At 36.8% G+C, this 16,239-nt stretch overlaps 1 protein-coding gene across 3 annotated transcripts in view; it reads right to left on the bottom strand.

Annotated features, from left to right (window-relative positions):
* Positions 1 to 9,589, bottom strand: part of LOC130919141 (LIM/homeobox protein Lhx8) — a 29,810-nt gene extending 20,221 nt beyond the window's left edge. Inside the window, exons 1-2 of one of the 3 annotated variants that reach the window (XM_057841604.1) lie at positions 9,542 to 9,589; positions 4,083 to 4,237 (exon numbers count right to left, since the gene is read on the bottom strand). In XM_057841604.1, coding sequence (XP_057697587.1) covers positions 4,083 to 4,133 — 51 coding nt within the window. In that variant the 5' untranslated portion in view covers positions 4,134 to 4,237; positions 9,542 to 9,589. Of the gene's footprint in view, positions 1 to 3,637; positions 3,823 to 4,082; positions 4,269 to 9,541 lie in introns of those variants that run through there. The other 2 variants (XM_057841605.1, XM_057841603.1) reach the window with 2 other exon arrangements.
* Positions 9,590 to 16,239: the final 6,650 nt, after the last annotated feature.

Raw genomic sequence — 16,239 nt, 5'->3', positions numbered from 1 at the left:
GGCTAAAATTCAGTTTTGAACTCCAATGTAAGGAAAATATTGATGGGTGAAACGTGTGTAAGGTGGTTTCCTGATATAAAAAAAATACATTTTAGCTTATTCTTAGTACACAACAAGAAACAAAAGCATACTTGCTTAAAATGCCGCAGTCATAAAAGTAAAATTCTTACATATTTTCTCCATGACATCTAGAATTATTGTTTTTTGGAGGGGGAAAAAGCGAGTTTTTGAAGATAAAGTTTTTGATATTGCAAAAAAGTGCACATTTTTCAATTAATATTTTTTAAAAACATTGTTTTATCATAATTAAAATCAAAGCAAATCTCCAAAACAGTGGAGTAAAAATATACATATATAGCATGAAGTCATTTTCTTTTTTTTTTTCTTAGTTTTTTTTTATCATTGAGATCTTTTTAATCGTTCCAGTACTAACTGTAAACGCAAAAAAGTGCTTTTTTACTTTTAACTGAATTTGACAATAACATGACTTGCACAAATTTAGCTTGCAGATAAAATACTAACTTCAAAATACATGCATATTTAGAGACATATCAGGCTAAAATTCAGTTTTGAACTCCAATGTCAGGGAAAAAAATGATTGGTGAAAGGTGTGTAAGGTGGTTTCCTTTTTTGCATATTTTTAGTACACTTGTATGCTGATATCTAATTTTGCAAAAACAAAAAAGCATACTTTGTTAACATGCTACAGACATAAAAGTAAAAAAACGTTTCTATTTTCTACATAACATCTACAATTATTGTTTTTTTGGGGGGGGGTCATGTTTTTGACGGGAAAAAAAAGTTTTTGATGTTGCAAAAAGCGCACATTTTTCAATTACTATGAAAAATATTAGTTTTATCATCATTAAAAACAGCAAATCTCCAAAATAGTGGAGTAAAAATACATATTTCCAACATGAAGTCATTTTCTTTTTTTCTTTTTTTTGTTGTTGTTATTTTTGTTTACTGCTGAGGTCTTTTTAACCATTCTAGCACCAACTTTAAATGCAAAAACTGCTTTTGGACTGAATTGAATTTGATGACTTGCACAAATTTAGCTTGCAGATAAAATACTAACTTCAAAATACTTGCATATTTAGGAAATATCAGGCTAAAATTCAGTTTTGAACTCCAATGTCAGAAAAAATATTTGATGGGTGAAAGGTGTGTAAGGTGGTTTCCTTTTATTAAAAAAAAAATTTTTTTTAAATACATTTTAGCTTATTTTTAGTAAACTTTTATTCTGATATCTAATTTTGCAAAAACAAAAAAGCGTACTTGCTTAAAATGCCATAGACATAAAAGTAAAATTTTTATCTATTTTCTACATACCATCTAGAATTATTGTTTTTTTGGGGGGAGAGGGGTCAAGTTTTTGAAAAAAAAAAAAAAAAGTTTTTGATATTGTTAAAAGCGCACATTTTTCAATTACTATGAAAAATATTAGTTTTATTATAATTAAAATCAAAATAAATCTCCAAAATAGTAGAAAAAATACACATTTATAGCATTAAGTCATTTTCAATTTTTTAAATTTTTAAATGTTTTTTACTTTTTAATCATTCTAGCACTAACTTAATGCTAAAGCTGCTTTTGTACTGAATTTGACAACAACGTGACTTGCATGAATTTAGCTTGCAGATAAAATGCATACTTTGAAATACTTGCATTTTAGAGACATATCAGGCTAAATTTCAGTTTTGAACTCCAATGTCAGGAAAAAAAAAAAAGATGGGTGAAAGGTGTGTAAGGTGGTTTCCTTTTATTGTTATAAAAAAAAAAAAAAGCATGAAAAAAGCATAACTTGCTTAAAATGCTACAGACATAAAAGTAAAAAACGTTTCTATTTTCTACATAACATCTAGAATTATTGTTTTTTTGGGGGGGGGTTGAGTTTTTAGAGAGAAAAAAAGTTTTTGATATTGCAAAAAGCGCACATTTTTCAATTACTATGAAAAATATTAGTGTTACCATCATTAAAATTACAGTAAATCTTCATAATAGTGGAGTAAAAATACATATTTACAGCATGAAGTCATTTTCTATTTGTTTTTGTTATTTTTGTTTACTGCTGAGATCTTTTTAATCATTCTAGCACTAACTTTTATACTGCAAAGAGTGCACGTTTTGCAATCAATTTAAAAATATTAATTTTATCACAATTAAAATTACAGCACATCTCCAAAATAGTGGAGCGAAAATACACACTTATTCCATGAAGTCATTTTTTTCTTAATTTTTTTACTGCTGAGATCTGTTTAATCATTCTACCAATAACTTTAAAGACAAAAACTGTTTCCGTACTTTTAACTGAATTTGACAACATCATGACTTGCACGAATTTAGCTTGCAGATAAAATGCGTACTTCAAAATGCATATTTAGAGACATATCAGGCTAAAATTAAGTTTTGAACTCCAATGTCAGGAAAAAAATGATGGGTGAGAGGTGTGTAAAGTGGGTTTCTTTTATTCAAAAAAAAAAAAAAAAAGGGCATACTTGCTAAAAATGCTATAGACATAAAAGTAATTTTTTATACATTTTTCTACATAACATCTAGAATTATTTTGCAATTACTATAAACATATTAGTTGTATTATAATTAAAATTACATCTCCAAAATAGTGGAGTAAAAATACACATTTATAGCGTGAAGTCATTTTCATTTTTTTTTTTAAAGATTTTTTTTTTTACTCCTGAGACGTTTTTATTCATTCTAGCACTAATTTTAAACTCAAACACTGCTTTTCTACTTTTAAATGAATTTGACAACAACATGACTTGCACAAATTTAGCTTGCAGATAAAATGTGTACATCAAAATGCATATTTAGAGACAAAACAGGATAAAATTCAGTTTTGAACTCCAATGCCAGGGAAAAAACATGATGGGTGAAAAGTGCGCAAGGTGGTTTCCTTTTATTTACAAAAAAATGCTTATTTTTTAGTACACTTGTATGCTGATATCTAATTTTTGAAAACCAAAAAAAGCATACATGCTAAAAATGCTATAGACATACAAGTAAAATTTTAAACTATTTTCTACATAACATCTAGAATTATTGTTTTTTTGGGGGGTGGTGTCAAGTTTTTGAAGAAAAAAAAAAGGTTTTGATATTGCAAAAAATGCATGCTTTGCGATTTATTTAAAAATATTAGTTTTATGATCATTAGAATTACAGCAAATCTCAGAAATAGTGGAGCAAAAATACATATTTATAGCATACAGTCATTTTCACTTTTTTTTCTTATATCCTTTTCAACGTATTTTTAGTACACAACAAGACAAAAAAAAAAGCATACTTGCTTTAAAATGCTATAGACATAAAAGTAAACTTCTTAGCTACTTTCTACATAACATCCAGAAATATTGTTTTTTTTTTTGACAACAGCATGATTGGCATAAATTCAGCTCCAAAACACACTCCCCTGCAAACCAAAAAGCGTACATGCAGAATGTCATTAGGAAGTCAAATCAAAGTCAAAGACATGTCAATACGCGTTTGTTTTGCTTTTGACACACAATAAATCATTCAGAAAAACCCACAAGTTTCCTTGAAACGTTTAAGTAACACTCACATAAAAAAAGAAAAAAGTTTTAGTTTTTTTTTTTTCTTTTTAAAGCTTTATCATTCCTACCGGAGGGTCTCCTGCATCCAAAATGTTGTCTTTGTTGTCCTCACACGCACACATGTCCCCTTTTTTGTGGGCGCATGTCCTCACTTTCCCGGTGGTGCGTTCACTGACCCCGCAGCTGCCCGCACGCCGGCCATAAATATCATCGGCCGGCCGCTCGCTCGCTCACCATGACAACGTCGATGGAGTAGTCGTCACTCGGACAAACAGACGACACTTGAGCCGGCGTTTTTCTTTTTTGACGTCTCAAAAGGCCGTTGATTTATTTAATAGCGGCGATTAAAAAAGTCAAAGTAGGGGGAAAAAAAACATCAAGAGGTCTCATTAACTGCTTGAGTTTTAACGAGGGGGAAGGTGGGGCGTAGGCCAGATTGCAGGCTTTCTAACGCTAATTGGAGAGCGGATAGACCGGGGTGAAGGTTCGAAGCCGACCAATGTCGGGACTCACCTCACTCGCCTGGTAGCAGCGTTGAACTTTGGCCTCACTTTTCCAGCGCATGTCTGTTCTTCTTCTTGTGGAGTGATCCTTCCCCGGGGTGGATCACAATTCATATTTCATATGTCACCTTTAGCCACGCCCGCCCAGCCGGCCTGTGTGTGTTCCTTGCAACAGAACAGAGAAGATAAAGTACCACGAAGTGATTTTGTTTTAGTGGAAGGAAGACTACTTACAGTGGGGCAATAAGTATTTAGTCAACCACCAATTCTGCAAGTTCTCCTACTTGAAAAGATTAGAGAGGCCTGTAATTGTCAACATGGGTAAACCTCAACCATGAGAGACAGAAAGTGGAAAAAAAAACAGAAAATCACATAGTTTGATTTTTAAAGAATTTATTTCAAATTGGAGTAGATAATAAGTATTTGGTCACCTACAAACAAGCAAGATTTCTGGTTGTCAAAGACGTCTAACTTCTCCTAACAAGGTCTAACGAGGCTCTACTCGTTACCTGTATTAATGGCACCTGTTTTAACTCATTATCGGTATAAAAGACACCTGTCCACAACTCAATCAGTCACACTCCAAAATCCACTATGGCCAAGACCAAAGAGCTGTCAAAGGACACCAGAGACTAAATTGTAGACCTGCACCAGGTTGGGAAGACTGAATCTGCAATAAATAAAATGCTTGGTGTCAAGAAATCAACTGTGGGAGCAATTATTAGAAAATGGAAGACAAACAAGACCACTGATAATCTCCCTCGATCTGGGGCTCCATGAGAGATCTCACCCCGTGGCGTCAAAATGATAACAAGAACGGTGAGCAAAAATCCCAGAACCACACGGGGGGACCTAGTGAATGACCTACAGAGAGCTGGGACCACAGTAACAAAGGCTACTATCAGTAACACAATTCGCCGCCAGGGACTCAAATCCTGCACTTCCAGACGTGTCCCCCTGCTGAAGAAAGTACACGTCCAGGCCCATCTACGGTTCGTTAGAAGAGGACTGGAAAAATGTGTTATGGTCAGATGAAACCAAAATAGAACTTTTTGGTAGAAAAACAGGCTCTCGTGTTTGGAGGACAGAGAATACTGAATTGCATCCGAAGAACACCATACCCACTGTGAAGCATGGGGGTGGAAACATCATGCTTTGGGGCTGTTTTCTGCAAAGGGACCAGGACGACTGATCTGTGTAAAGGAAAGAATGAATGGGGCCATGTATCGAGAGATTTTGAGTGAAAATCTCCTTCCATCAGCAAGGGCATTGAAGATGAGACGTGGCTGGGTCTTTCAGCATGACAATGATCCCAAACACACAGCCAGGGTGGCTTCGTAAGAAGCATTTCAAGGTCAAAACATTTGGCCTACGTTATTGCCAACAAAGGGTACATAACAACAACAGTATTGAGATGAACTTTTGGTATTGACCAAATACTTATTTTCCACCATGAGTTGCAAATAAATTCTTTAAAAATAAAACAGTGATTTTCTGGTTCTCATGGTTGAGGTTTACCCATGTTGACAATTACAGGCCTCTCTAATATTTTCAAGTGGGAGAACTTTAGTGGTTGACTAAATACTTATTTGCACCATTGTAATTGCTTTTTAGCCAATATCCCGATTAGGAGTGTGTCAAAATATCAAAATGGTGATATATAGTGATACTCTGTATCCCAAAAGGTTATCGATATGCTCCTGTCAAGAATCGAGATATCATTTTAAAAAGGTCTCAATTTAAAAAAAAAAAAAAAAGGCTGCCACTGACGGTGCTCGACGCCCAATCCATTTAAACTGGGAACATTCGTTCATTCAAAACCAGAGCATTCGCAGTCAATCGGTCCAAATTTCGGGGCATTTACAGGCACTTCCTGTTCATTTTAGGGCATTTACAGGTTATTTCCTGTTTAGTTTGAGTCACTGCCCATTCGTTTGGGTGATTCCCAGGCAAACCACCTGGCAGAGAGCAATTTACAGCTCATTCCCCTGCTAATATGGACAGGAGAGCTTGCCGTGGAAGCAACTGGACAATGACCGCTGAACATTTACATGCCAATCCATGATCTAACATAAGTAGTCCTTTATTTAAAGAAAGTTTGTAGTGTACTTTGTAATCGCTGTATTCGCGGCTATTTTTAACTCAACGTTGCCATTTCTGATCAGTCGGAAAATTTGACGGAACACCGGGCACGTGAGCACAATAAGCTGAATATAGTGCTCTCCTGGCGGGTGGATGTGCAACAAGCCACCGGTGTTGTGCCGAAAAATAGCCGCCCCGCATGCATGTCAGCCACAAAATGCAAGCCATCTACATATTAAAATGATCCCAGTATTTGACATCATACAAAACACGATGTTTACTCACTTCCTCGTAAGTCCCACGGTCCCACAGTAGTAGGGCTTGTTTTGGCCAGTATCCACCGATGAATGGGAACCTATTGAAACCCCAAAAAGGCGCACACGCCTCTCCCTCGTAGAGCAAGATTTTTCTGCAGCCGTTTGGCAAGCGTGATGCGAAAAAAACGTATTAATCCGCAAAATCAGCTCAATCGGTCCTTCTTATACAACAGTACGGCTGTATAGTGAAGAGGACTCCTTCCTCCATACACGTCACAGCGCCCTCTTTCTCAACTCGAGACCGTTGCCGGAAGTCACTCATTTTCATGGCGCGGTATTAAAAAAAAACTAAATAAATATAGCGATTGCTTCCACACACATCCAAGAGGTCCATTTCATTCAGGAGCATAAAATACTGTGTGTATTATGAAATAAACATGCTTTTTCGTGTCACAGGCACTTTAAGTCCAAGGTTCCCTTTAACACATTCATTTTTATCCAATGAAGTATTGTTCATTTAATTTTTGCGCCATGAATGCAAATGGTCTGCTCACATAACAAATCCCAAGTATCATAGTTTGAAGACATCTAATGGTCAATAAGCATAACTTCTGTGCTAAGCTGTGACCAGGCCTTGTACAAAGGCAGAAGGCTTCTACATTCACTTTAAAGCAGTGTTGTTTTCGTCTACGATGACGATAACGTAAATATTTCGTCAGGGTTAGGGTTAGGATTGGGGTTAGGGTTCGAGTCATTTTTTCATGACGACGGTGAAACGATAATGAACTAAAAACGTATTTTGGTTGACTAAAACATATCGAGCGTCCGAACCTAATGCCCGTTTTTGTCTGACGAGAACAGAACAACACGAAAATGGGAAATGTCTGTTTCTCTTGTGACGTACTGCGCACCCACCCTCCCCCATCCCTCCACTGACCAGTACAGTGTCCTCCAGTCTCAAGGCTTGCACGCACGGTAGAATTTTTTTTTTTTTTATCTTGGTCAGAGACAATATGCAATGTTGCTTTGACCTTTAACGGTCTGTGCTGAGTGATCATTACACACTAAATGTAACTCGTAGCATAAGTGTACCATTTGCGTTCAAGTTAGCATTAGCCTAATGCTAACGGCCAGCATATGCTTACACTCCTTTGTTTTTTATTGAGTAAAATTAATATGATTCTGCAAGCTTTCCTCAAGTTTCTGATGTGAAAATTGAGTGATTTATTAACTGCTGAAAATTTATGACAAAATTGCACTAAATAAAAAACAATTTAAGTCGCTATTTCAGGCAAAAAATTATATGATATGTTAAATATTGCTAATGATCCTGAAAATATAGGTGACTATGCATTTGGTATTTTTTGTGCATCTAACATAAAATCTGAGAATTTTACAGCCATTTTAAGTTTTGTTATATTACAAAAAATTTAATCAGGATTCTATTAGGGAACAACAAATTTTTTTGATGGCGCTGCTCAGTCATATATGTACGGAGCCCCCCGGGTGCCAGGATGGAAAAAATAAAAAATCATAGCTAATCTGTACCCACAGATTACTAATCTGTACCCACAGTTTACTAAACTGTACCCACAGTTTAGTAATCTGTGGGTACAGTTTAGTAATCTGTGGGTACAGATTGCTAAACTGTGGGTACAGTTTAGTAATCTGTGGGTACAGTTTAGTAATCTGTGGGTACAGATTAGTAAACTGTGGGTACAGTTTAGTAAACTGTGGGTACAGATTAGTAATCTGTGGGTACAGATTAGCTATGATTTTTTATTTTTTCCATCCTGGCACCCGGGGGGCTCCGTAAGTTATCGCTCTGCAAAAAAAAAAAAAAAAAAAAAAAAAAAAAAAAAAAAAAAAAAAAAAAACTGCACAACACCAACAAGATGATCACAAAGGATTTTGTATACATGAGTTTTGATCTCTTCTCACAGAATCACCTTTGCCATGTAGCTTATTTAATCGAAATATTGCCACCTAGTGGAGCAGCGTTTGGTTCTGCTTGTCATTCTACGTAAAAGGAAGAGGTAGATAAATTGGTTTAAAAAAAATTCTTTTTCAACTATTATTATTTCGGGGTTTTTAGGCCCATTCATTCATACATTCATTCATTCGTAGTAAATGAAATTTGGGTATTTTATCCGTGGCACACACACCCATAGCATAGTGGTAGCAATCATTTCAGTGCAGTAGTTAGAAACATTATTGTAAGTAATTGTTTAATGCTGCACTACTATAATATACTTGATGAATATTCTTCCATCAGTATCCTACGGAGCCCCCCGGGTGGGTACAGATTAGATTAGTAATCTGTGGGTACAGATTGCTAAACTGTGGGTACAGTTTAGTAATCTGTGGGTACAGTTTAGTAATCTGTGGGTACAGATTAGTAAACTGTGGGTACAGATTAGTAAACTGTGGGTACAGATTAGTAAACTGTGGGTACAGATTGCTAAGCTGTGGGTACAGTTTAGTAAACTGTGGGTACAGATTAGTAACCTGTGGGTACAGATTAGCTATGATTTTTAAATTTTTTCTACCCTGGCACCCGGGGGGCTCCGTATATATGCCTAAGGGAGGTGCCTGTTTTGGTTTTAGGTGGCTAGCGTCTTTGAAAATATTTGAAGTTTTTGAAAAAAAAAAAAGGCCCTCTACGAATTGGCCCCGTTTCCCGTGTCATGTCAACTGATAATGAAGTCTATGAGTAAAGCTTTTTGACTTTTTACTTCATGTTTATTACAATTATTATTTTTTTAACACTAATACTAAGGTTGGATGCAGGGCCGGAGTGGGACTCATTTTCGGCCCTGGAATTTCATGCCCCAGACCGGCCCACTCTTTAAAAATAATGTCATTATGCATACAAGTGTTAAGTTCAGTGTTCTCTAAAGCTGTGTACTGTAATTCTGTGTATATAAAATGTGTATATGGAATATAAAAGTGTATGCATATGTAGAATATGCAGATCAATTGCATCTAACATTTATTTATCACTTTCAAATGTGTAGTTTGATTGCAATCTAACTTTTGATAAATAAATGAGCCACTATTATCATTTGGGCATAAAATGTGACCATATTAGAATTGAAGCTTGCTTGTTCACACTGTTACAACGCCTCACCTGTTTTTTCAACACTGACAGCATCAATGGCAGCAATCCCATCCTCACCACTTCCCCCTGTGTCTGCCACTGACATTAAATCACATATTAAAGAAATAGTCAATTTTGAACAAAAGAACAATGCATTCTGATCAATTCAAGTCAGCTTTATGGCACTTTAAAAACGCCACGTAATTGATTATATTAAATCTAATTTTCACTCACTGAACAACATGGCAATCCTACCTTCCAGCTCTGCACCTGTTGCGTGTTCATTATGGCTAATGCTTGCTGCTACATATCCCTTGTGAGTTGCTACAAGAAGCCAAAATTTCCACAATTACATATTGTCGTATCACACGGCGCAACTTGCATGGCAACTGGGCAGCGAGGTCGTTGCATGAAAAAAATTAGCTATTTTTGTGCATTTTGCCGATTCTTTCACGAGCACCAAGATAGCAGCTAATTTGGCTCAATATATAGACTACAATTAGGGGGCGGAGCTGCATGCTGTATTTTTCGTCTGCACACGAGAGGATGCGTCTGGAAAATGTGTATATATATATATATATATATATATATATATATATATATATATATATAATGTATTAGGGCTGTCAAAATTATCGCATTAACGGGCGGTAATTAATTTTTTAAATTAATCACATTAAAATATTTGACGCAATTAACGCACAAATGCCCCGCTCAAACAGATTAAAATGACAGCAAAGTGAAATGTGTACTTGTTATGTTTTTCAGAGTTTTATCGCCCTCTGTTGGCGCTTGGGTGCGACTGATTTTATAGGCTTCAGCACCCATGAGCATTGTGTAAGTAATTATTGACATCAACAATGGCGGGCTATTAGTTTATTTTTTGATTGAAAATTTTACACATTTTATTAAAAAGAAAACATTAAGAGGGGTTTTAATATAAAATTTCTATAACCTGTACTAACATTTATCTTTTAAGTACTACAAATCTTTCTATCCATGGATCGCTTTAACAGAATGTTAATGTTAATGCCATCTTGTTGATTTATTGTTATAATAAACAAATACAGTTACAGTTACAAATACCGTTTTATGTACAGTAGGTTTAATGTATAAATCTGTCTTGTGTCTTATCTTTCAATTCCAACAATAATTTACAGAAAAATATGGCTTATTTTATAGATGGTTTGAATTGCGATTAATTGTGATTAATTACGATTAATTAATTTTTAAACTGTAATTAACTCGATTAAAAATTTTAATCGTTAGACACCCCTAATTAATATATATATATATATATATATATATATATATATATATATATACACACACATATATATATTAGGGCTGTCAAACAATTAAAATTTTTAATCGAGTTAATTACAGCTTAAAAATTAATTAATCGTAATTAATCGCAATTAATCGCAATTCAAACCATCTATGAAATATGCCATATTTTTCTGTAAATTATATATATATATTCTGTAAAATAAATTGTTGGAATGGAAAGATAAGACACAAGATGGATATATACATTCAACATTCGGTACATAAGGACTGTAGTGGGCATTTCACTCTACTGTCATTTAAATCTGTCTATGCTGTCCTCACTCCGAAGCGTCTACTTTTTCCAAAGCTAGAGAGCTAGTGAACGATGCCGTAATAATCAGACTTCCTTTTTCATCTGATTTATAAATAAAATGGCCTCAAACCATTGTCCTCTTTAGGCCGTCGTAAAACTACAAAAAAAAAGTACACAAGCATTGGATTAGCAACAACGTTAGCTTAGCACGCTATACAGGTTCACTAAACAAACAAAAAGCGTCTCATACAAAAAATAGAACATTTCGCTTACTAACATAAAATGTACATTCTTTACAACAACCATACTTACGGACAAATCTTGTCCAAGGATCATATAAGCACAACATTACAGCGTAGGTGTCAGCCCGAGACGTCGAGCAGCCATATTGAACTGGCAAGAAAACAATAAACCATGTCGCAAAGCGACCACAAGAGTTCGCTGTTAGACAGCACAAAAAGCCTTGCTGTAAAGCTTACCAAAGGCAGAATACTGTCTGAGCGGGACATGTGCGTTAATTGCGTCAAATATTTTAACGTGATTAATTTAAAAAATTAATTACCGCGCGTTAACGCGATAATTTTGACAGCCCTAATATATATATATATATATATATATATATATATGTATATATATACATATATATACACAGTGCCTTGCAAAAGTATTCGGCCCCTTTGAATCTTGCAACCTTTCGCCACATTTCAGGCTTCAAACACAAAGATATGAAATTTAATTTTTTTGTCAAGAATCAACAACAAGTGGGACACAATCGTGAAGTGGAACAACATTTATTGGATAATTTAAACTTTTTTAACAAATAAAAAACTGAAAAGTGGGGCGTGCAATATTATTCGGCCCCTTTACTTTCAGTGCAGCAACCTCACTCCAGAAGTTCAGTGAGGATCTCTGAATGATCCAATGTTGTCCTAAATGACCGATGATGATAAATAGAATCCACCTGTGTGTAATCAAGTCTCCGTATAAATGCACCTGCTCTGTGATAGTCTCAGGGTTCTGTTTAAAGTGCAGAGAGCATTATGAAAACCAAGGAACACACTAGGCAGGTCCGAGATACTGTTGTGGAGAAGTTTAAAGCCGGATTTGGATACAAAAAGATTTCCCAAGCTTTAAACATCTCAAGGAGTACTGTGCAAGCCATCATATTGAAATGGAAGGAGCATCAGACCACTGCAAATCTACCAAGACCCGGCCGTCCTTCCAAACTTTCTTCTCAAACAAGGAGAAAACTGATCAGAGATGCAGCCAAGAGGCCCATGATCACTCTGAATGAACTGCAGAGATCTACAGCTGAGGTGGGAGAGTCTGTCCATAGGACAACAATCAGTCGCACACTGCACAAATCTGGCCTTTATGGAAGAGTGGCAAGAAGAAAGCCATTTCTCAAAGATATCCATAAAAAGTCTCGTTTAAAGTTTGCCACAAGCCACCTGGGAGACACACCAAACATGTGGAAGAAGGTGCTCTGGTCAGATGAAACCAAAATTGAACTTTTTGGCCACAATGCAAAACGATATGTTTGGCGTAAAAGCAACACAGCTCATCACCCTGAACACACCATCCCCACTGTCAAACATGGTGGTGGCAGCATCATGGTTTGGGCCTGCTTTTATTCAGCAGGGACAGGGAAGATGGTTAAAATTGACGGGAAGATGGATGCAGCCAAATACAGGAACATTCTGGAAGAAAACCTGTTGGTATCTGCACAAGACCTGAGACTGGGACGGAGATTTATCTTCCAACAGGACAATGATCCAAAACATAAAGCCAAATCTACAATGGAATGGTTCAAAAATAAACGTATCCAGGTGTTAGAATGGCCAAGTCAAAGTCCAGACCTGAATCCAATCGAGAATCTGTGGAAAGAGCTGAAGACTGCTGTTCACAAACACTCTCCATCCAACCTCACTGAGCTCGAGCTGTTTTGCAAGGAAGAATGGGCAAGAATGTCAGTCTCTCGATGTGCAAAACTGATAGAAACATACCCCAAGCGACTTGCAGCTGTAATTGGAGCAAAAGGTGGCGCTACAAAGTATTAACGCAAGGGGGCCGAATAATATTGCACGCCCCATTTTTCAGTTTTTTATTTGTTAAAAAAGTATAATTATCCAATAAATTTTGTTCCACTTCACGATTGTGTCCCACTTGTTGTTGATTCTTGACAAAAAATTAAAATTTTATATCTTTATGTTTGAAGCCTGAAATGCGGCAAAAAGTTGCAAGGTTCAAGGGGGCCGAATACTTTTGCAAGGCACTGTATATATATATATATATATATATATATATATATATATATATATATATATTAAGGGTGTCAAACGATTAAACGATGTCAAATGGGGACCGCAAAATATTGTCCCAAAGACCACAATTGGCCCCAGGGGCGCAAGTTTGAGACCCATGTCCCATCTGAACGTAAAATGGTTAAACGTAAAAATTATTTTTCCTTTTATTATATCAAATTACATTTTACACAGCACTCAAATACAACAAAACGCGAAAACACTGCAGTTTCTCGCTACTTTTTAACTCGAAATGTAGTCCACTCACTACATTTCGACAACAATGTTCCTCCTGCTCCTTTGAAGCCAAAAAGCAGTTACTGTAAAACATAACAAGTCCTTAAAAGATAACATATTACGACTTGTTTTCTTTCTCTTTATTGCCTTGCAGGAGGTCTGATTTGCGACCAACCCGCAGCGCAACAAGCGTCCATATCTGCCTATCTGAGGAGGACGCGGGCCTCGGCGGTCCTAGCGTGCCTTGGTCCAAGACTTGTCCCGTTCCGGCCAGTGCCGATGAATGCTCGGCAATCAGATAGCGCAAAGTCGATGATGCGCTCCGGATAGAGAGGTCAAAAGGTGACACAATCGAGTGTTTTATCATCAAAAGGGGAGACAGAAAGACATGCTTACGAACCGCCGTCCCTCATCGCCGCCCGCATGTGGCGTTCAGTGTGTTATCGCCGAATGGCAGACCAAAACAAAGTGGAAAGAACTTCTCCGACCGCCTCGTGACATCACGTCTGGATGCCGTAGCGTATGATGCGAGGAATATTACGGCAAACGACTGTGGAAGGAAGGAAAGTGGAAATAAAATGACTTGAGACATAAGGAGGACATGTTGGGATGACATGAGAGAATCAGATGAATTTGGTGCTGCCAGTGGAATTCCATGAGCTCATTGTACAACATTATATTTAACTATTTTTATTTCTTTCTGGGTGACGGACGGAATTCATATTTAATTTCTAGTATTTACATTCATACGCCTTAAAGTGCATATACGGTGGGGCAAATAAGTATTTAGTCAACCACCAATTGTGCAAGTTCTCCAATTTGAAAATATTAGAGAGGCTTGTAATTTTCAACATGGGTAAACCTCAACCATGGGAGACAGAATGTGGAAAAAAAAAACAGAAAATCACATTGTTTGATTTTTAAAGAATTTATTTGCAAATCATGGTGGAAAATAAGTATTTGGTCAATACCAAAAGTTCATCTCGATACTTTGTTATGTACCCTTTGTTGGCAATATCGGAGGCCAAACGTTTTCTGTAACTCTTCACAAGCTTTTCACACACTGATTCTGGTATTTTGGCCCATTCCTCCATGTAGATCTCCTCTAGAGCAGTGATGTTTTGGGGCTGTCGTTGGGTAAAACGGATTTTCAACTCCCTCCACAGATTTTCTATAGGGTTGAGATCTGGAGACTGGCTAGGCCACTCCAGGACCTTGAAATGCTTCTTACGAAGCCACTCCTTTGTTTGCCTGGCTGTGTGTTTGGGATCATTGTCATGCTGAAAGACTCAGCCACGTCTCATCTTCAATGCCCTTGCTGATGGAAGGAGATTTTCACTCAAAATCTCTCATTACATGGCCCCATTCATTCTTTCCTTTACACAGATCAGTCGTCCTGGTCCCTTTGCAGAAAAACAGCCCCAAAGCATGATGTTTCCACCCCCATGCTTCACAGTGAGTATGGTGTTCTTCGGATGCATCTCAGTATTCTTTCTCATCAAAACATGAGAACCTGTGTTTCTACCAAAAAGTTCTATTTTGGTTTCATCTGACCACAACACATTCTCCCAGTCCTCTTCTGGATCATCCAAATGCTCTCTAGCGAACCGCAGACGGGCCTGGACGTGAACTGGCTTCAGCAAGGGGACACGTCTGGCAGTGCAGGATTTGAGTTCCTGGCGGCGCATTGTGTTACTGGTAGTAGCCTTTGTTTCTGTGGTCCCAGCTCTCTGTAGGTCACTCACTAGGTCCCCCCGTGTGGTTCTGGGAATTTTGCTCACCGTTCTTGTTATCATTTTGACGCCACGGGGTGAGATCTTGCATGGAGCCCCAGCTCGAGGGAGATTATCAGTGGTTTTGTATGTCTTCCATTTTCTAATAGTTGCTCCCACGGTTGATTTCTTTACACCAAGCGTTTTACCTAGAGATGTCCCGATCGATCGGCATCCCAATCGATCAGGTCCGATCACGTCATTTTCAAAGTATAGGAATTGGCAAAAAAATATCGGACATGCCTTTTTTAAAATATATATACTGTACATATATATATTTTTTTTATTAAATCGTTTTCTAATTGTATTTAACGTTACAGACATAATATGTTACACTCATCCAGAGTCTTTAGTTTAGGGGTAAGGTAGGGTTATCAAATTTATCCTGTTAACGGCGGTAATTCATTTTTTAAAAAATTTATCACGTTAAAATATTTAACACAATTAACGCATGCGCTGCACGACCCACTCACGCATTGTCACGTTCAATTTGTAATGGCGCCGTTTTACCTATATATAGAGCTAAAAGGCAGCGTAAAATGAGTAGAGTGAATTTTCACAGCCTTTGGAGCCTTTTTTTAATTGGCTAAAGCCTTACAATCCCTCTCTCTACGATTAGAAATATTCCGGGAAGCAATGTCGGGTAGAAAGGTAATAATTGATCTTTTTCTTAACACCCTATGTTATTTCCCAATGCAGAGAAGATATATCAATTGGTACCACTACGCACAGTCATGGTTGCACTTCCCATCATGCATTTGGGCAGAACAGTTAAATGGCTACATTATCATTTACTGAAAGCTCAACAAATACTCTAGATGGCAATATTTAGTC

This window comes from Corythoichthys intestinalis, chromosome 7 (assembly GCF_030265065.1).
Source record: "Corythoichthys intestinalis isolate RoL2023-P3 chromosome 7, ASM3026506v1, whole genome shotgun sequence".
NCBI lineage: Eukaryota > Metazoa > Chordata > Actinopteri > Syngnathiformes > Syngnathidae > Corythoichthys > Corythoichthys intestinalis.
The sequence above is the reverse complement of the archived record's forward strand: the minus strand, read 5'-3'. Positions and strand labels throughout refer to the sequence as shown.